Here is a 5000-nt window from a genome sequence, read left to right as displayed (position 1 = left end):
CTGTACAGTAGATGCACATTACTCCTGTACAGTAGATGCACATTTACTCCTGTACAGTAGATGCACATTTACTCCCGTACAGTAGATGCACATTTACTCCCGTACAGTAGATGCACATTACTCCTGTACAGTAGATGCACATTTACTCCTGTACAGTAGATGCACATTTACTCCCGTACAGTAGATGCACATTTACTCCTGTACAGTAGATGCACATTTACTCCTGTACAGTAGATGAACATTTACTCCTGTACAGTAGATGCACATTTACTCCTGTACAGTAGATGCACATTTACTCCTGTACAGTAGATGAACATTTACTCCTGTACAGTAGATGCATATTTACTCCTGTACAGTAGATGCACATTTACTCCTGTACAGTAGATGCACATTTACTCCTGTACAGTAGATGCATATTTACTCCTGTACAGTAGATGCACATTTACTCCTGTACAGTAGATGCACATTTACTCCTGTACAGTAGATGCATATTTACTCCTGTACAGTAGATGCACATTTACTCCTGTACAGTAGATGCATATTTACTCCTGTACAGTAGATGCACATTTACTCCTGTACAGTAGATGCACATTTACTCCTGTACAGTAGATGCATATTTACTCCTGTACAGTAGATGCACATTTACTCCCGTACAGTAGATGCACATTTACTCCCGTACAGTAGATGCACATTTACTCCTGTACAGTAGATGAACATTTACTCCCGTACAGTAGATGAACATTTACTCCCGTACAGTAGATGCACATTTACTCCTGTACAGTAGATGCACATTTACTCCTGTACAGTAGATGAACATTTACTCCTGTACAGTAGATGCACATTTACTCCTGTACAGTAGATGCATATTTACTCCTGTACAGTAGATGCACATTTACTCCTGTACAGTAGAGGCACATTTACTCCTGTACAGTAGATGCATATTTACTCCTGTACAGTAGATGCACATTTACTCCTGTACAGTAGATGCACATTTACTCCTGTACAGTAGATGCATATTTACTCCAGTACAGTAGATGCACATTTACTCCTGTACAGTAGATGCACATTTACTCCTGTACAGTAGATGCATATTTACTCCAGTACAGTAGATGCACATTTACTCCTGTACAGTAGATGCACATTCACTCCTGTACAGTAGATGCACATTCACTCCTGTACAGTAGATGCACATTTACTCCTGTACAGTAGATGCACATTTACTCCCGTACAGTAGATGCACATTTACTCCTGTACAGTAGATGCACATTTACTCCCGTACAGTAGATGCACATTTACTCCTGTACAGTAGATGCACATTTACTCCCGTACAGTAGATGCACATTTACTCCCGTACAGTAGAATGCACATTTACTCCTGTACAGTAGATGCACATTTACTCCCGTACAGTAGATGCACATTTACTCCCGTACAGTAGATGCACGTTTACTCCTGTACAGTAGATGCACGTTTACTCCTGTACAGTAGATGCACGTTTACTCCTGTACAGTAGATGCACGTTTACTCCTGTACAGTAGATGCACATTTACTCCTGTACAGTAGATGCACATTTACTCCTGTACAGTAGATGCACATTTACTCCTGTACAGTAGATGCACGTTTACTCCTGTACAGTAGATGCACATTTACTCCTGTACAGTAGATGCACATTTACTCCTGTACAGTAGATGCACGTTTACTCCTGTACAGTAGATGCACATTTACTCCTGTACAGTAGATGCACATTCACTCCTGTACAGTAGATGCACATTTACTCCCGTACAGTAGAATGCACATTTACTCCTGTACAGTAGATGCACATTTACTCCCGTACAGTAGAATGCACATTTACTCCTGTACAGTAGATGCACGTTTACTCCTGTACAGTAGATGCACGTTTACTCCTGTACAGTAGATGCACGTTTACTCCTGTACAGTAGATGCACATTTACTCCTGTACAGTAGAGGCACATTTACTCCCGTACAGTAGATGCACATTTACTCCCGTACAGTAGATGCACGTTTACTCCTGTACAGTAGATGCACGTTTACTCCTGTACAGTAGATGCACGTTTACTCCTGTACAGTAGATGCACATTTACTCCTGTACAGTAGATGCACATTTACTCCTGTACAGTAGATGCACATTTACTCCTGTACAGTAGATGCACATTTACTCCTGTACAGTAGATGCACATTTACTCCTGTACAGTAGATGCACATTCACTCCTGTACAGTAGATGCACATTTACTCCCGTACAGTAGATGCACATTTACTCCTGTACAGTAGATGCACATTTACTCCCGTACAGTAGATGCACATTTACTCCTGTACAGTAGATGCACATTTACTCCCGTACAGTAGATGCACATTTACTCCTGTACAGTAGATGCACATTTACTCCTGTACAGTAGATGCACATTCACTCCTGTACAGTAGATGCACATTTACTCCCGTACAGTAGATGCACATTTACTCCTGTACAGTAGATGCACATTTACTCCTGTACAGTAGATGCACATTTACTCCCGTACAGTAGATGCACATTTACTCCTGTACAGTAGATGCACATTTACTCCTGTACAGTAGATGCACATTTACCCCTGTACAGTAGATGCACATTTACTCCTGTACAGTAGATGCACATTTACTCCTGTACAGTAGATGCACATTTACTCCTGTACAGTAGATGCACATTTACTCCTGTACAGTAGATGCACATTCACCCCTGTACAGTAGATGCACATTTACTCCTGTACAGTAGATGCACATTCACTCCTGTACAGTAGATGCACATTTACTCCTGTACAGTAGATGCACATTCACTCCTGTACAGTAGATGCACATTCACTCCTGTACAGTAGATGCACATTTACTCCCGTACAGTAGATGCACATTTACTCCTGTACAGTAGATGCACATTCACCCCTGTACAGTAGATGCACATTTACTCCTGTACAGTAGATGCACATTCACTCCTGTACAGTAGATGCACATTCACCCCTGTACAGTAGATGCACATTTACTCCTGTACAGTAGATGCACATTCACTCCTGTACAGTAGATGCACATTTACTCCCGTACAGTAGATGAACATTTACTCCTGTACAGTAGATGCACATTCACTCCTGTACAGTAGATGCACGTTTACTCCTGTACAGTAGATGAACATTTACTCCTGTACAGTAGATGCACATTCACTCCTGTACAGTAGATGCACGTTTACTCCTGTACAGTAGATGAACATTTACTCCTGTACAGTAGATGCACATTCACTCCTGTACAGTAGATGAACATTTACTCCTGTACAGTAGATGAACATTTACTCCTGTACAGTAGATGAACATTTACTCCTGTACAGTAGATGAACATTTACTCCTGTACAGTAGATGCACATTCACCCCTGTACAGTAGATGCACATTCACCCCTGTACAGTAGATGCATATTTAAACCGTTCAGCTGCTGTTATTCTGGATTAAAGAACAATAGGATACAGTAATCTAATCTAAAGTAATTTTTGCTTATTGGTATGATTGAATTACATCATTGAAGGTCAGCAGCAAAGACAGTGGTTAAAAAAGTGAGATTAAATACATGAAGTATATTTGTGTAAATTAATATAGTTAATTATATAAGTTTTGCGTAAAATACTGAGATTTCATTTTTCATTTTTTATTCATTTTGAGGAATATTGCATAAATGATACTGAGTAAATGCATGTTCACACACAACACCTCCTAACATGGGGACAGGAGAGCTGTCAGTCAATACATGTGAAAAAGTAACTTAGATATTTTGTTGTAAATTGAAAAAGTAATACGCTACTTTACTAGTTACTTGAAAAAAATGATCTGATTACGTAACTCAAGTGACTTGTAATGAGTTAACCCTCACCTGACTCCAGGGGCCGGCGCTCCAGGCTCCAGCTGATGGACAGGCCGGGAGTCGACAGGGTCTGCTGTCGGTCGGCCGGCGCTCGCTGCACTGAGAGAACGACTGCAGGTCAGAGGTCAGCCGGAGGTCAGAGGTCACGGCAGAGCAACGAACCGCCCGCCGCTGGAGTCCAGAGCCGCAGCTCACCGAACACTGAACACACATCGACCACACTCCTCATCAACCACAGCGCTATAATGCGTACACATGAAGGAATGTGTGACACTTTACAATAAGGGTCATTAGTTAACATTAACTAATGTAATAACTAATTATATGAACTATCAACGAGCCAGACATTTGTTACAGTATTTATTCATCTTTATTAATGTTAGTTCACAGTGCATTAACTAATGTTAACAAATACAACCTTTGATTTTAATAACATATGTTGAAATGAATATTAACTAAGATTAATGAATGCTGTAGAAGTATTGTTATTTCTTAGATCATGTTAACTAATGAACCTTATTGTAAAGTGTTACCATGAATTTTCATAATTATTTGTAATACTATTATTTTATTAAAAATTTAACTAATTAAATATTATTATTTAACTAACTTTCTTAACTAATTATTAACTAATTAATTAATTATTCATTTATTTATGTGAACTGCAGCAGCAAGTAAAAGGATTTCATTATTTTAATATTTATTTATTATTTAAATTGTATGTGACTTTGACGAAGCAAATGAAGGAATTCCATTACTTTAATATTTATTTATTTATTACTTGTTGCGCGTTTTAGTGAAATTGAGTTATTTTAACATGTATTTATTTTTTTTTTTTTATATGAATCGGAGCAGAAAGTGAAGGAATTTAATTAATTAATTAATTTTATTATTTATTTAAAACAATTAAGTGAAATTTGAGACAACAAGTGGAGCTATTTATTTATTGGAGGTGCATGTAAAGAAATTACATTATTTATTATTTTTGATAATAATATTATCACATTATATATTATGTTTTTTTTTAATTCTATTTATAAATGTTGTTATTTTTTAAGATTTATTTATTATTTGGATTTCTATATGAATTTGAGAAACAAGTGAAAACATTTAATT

General features: G+C 37.7%; 1 protein-coding gene across 1 annotated transcript in view; it reads right to left on the bottom strand.

Moving 5' to 3' along the window:
• The window catches only part of LOC306993245 (A disintegrin and metalloproteinase with thrombospondin motifs 20), a 118376-nt gene that overhangs the window by 9897 nt on the left and 103479 nt on the right, over nt 1-5000 (bottom strand). Inside the window, exon 32 of the mRNA XM_079602911.1 lies at nt 3894-4085. Within this exon, the coding sequence (XP_079459037.1) occupies nt 3894-4085 (192 nt within the window). The remainder of the gene's footprint in view (nt 1-3893; nt 4086-5000) is intronic.

This window comes from Phoxinus phoxinus (assembly GCF_949152265.1).
Source record: "Phoxinus phoxinus genome assembly, chromosome: 25".
Classification (NCBI taxonomy): Eukaryota; Metazoa; Chordata; class Actinopteri; order Cypriniformes; family Leuciscidae; genus Phoxinus; species Phoxinus phoxinus.
The sequence above is the reverse complement of the archived record's forward strand: the minus strand, read 5'-3'. Positions and strand labels throughout refer to the sequence as shown.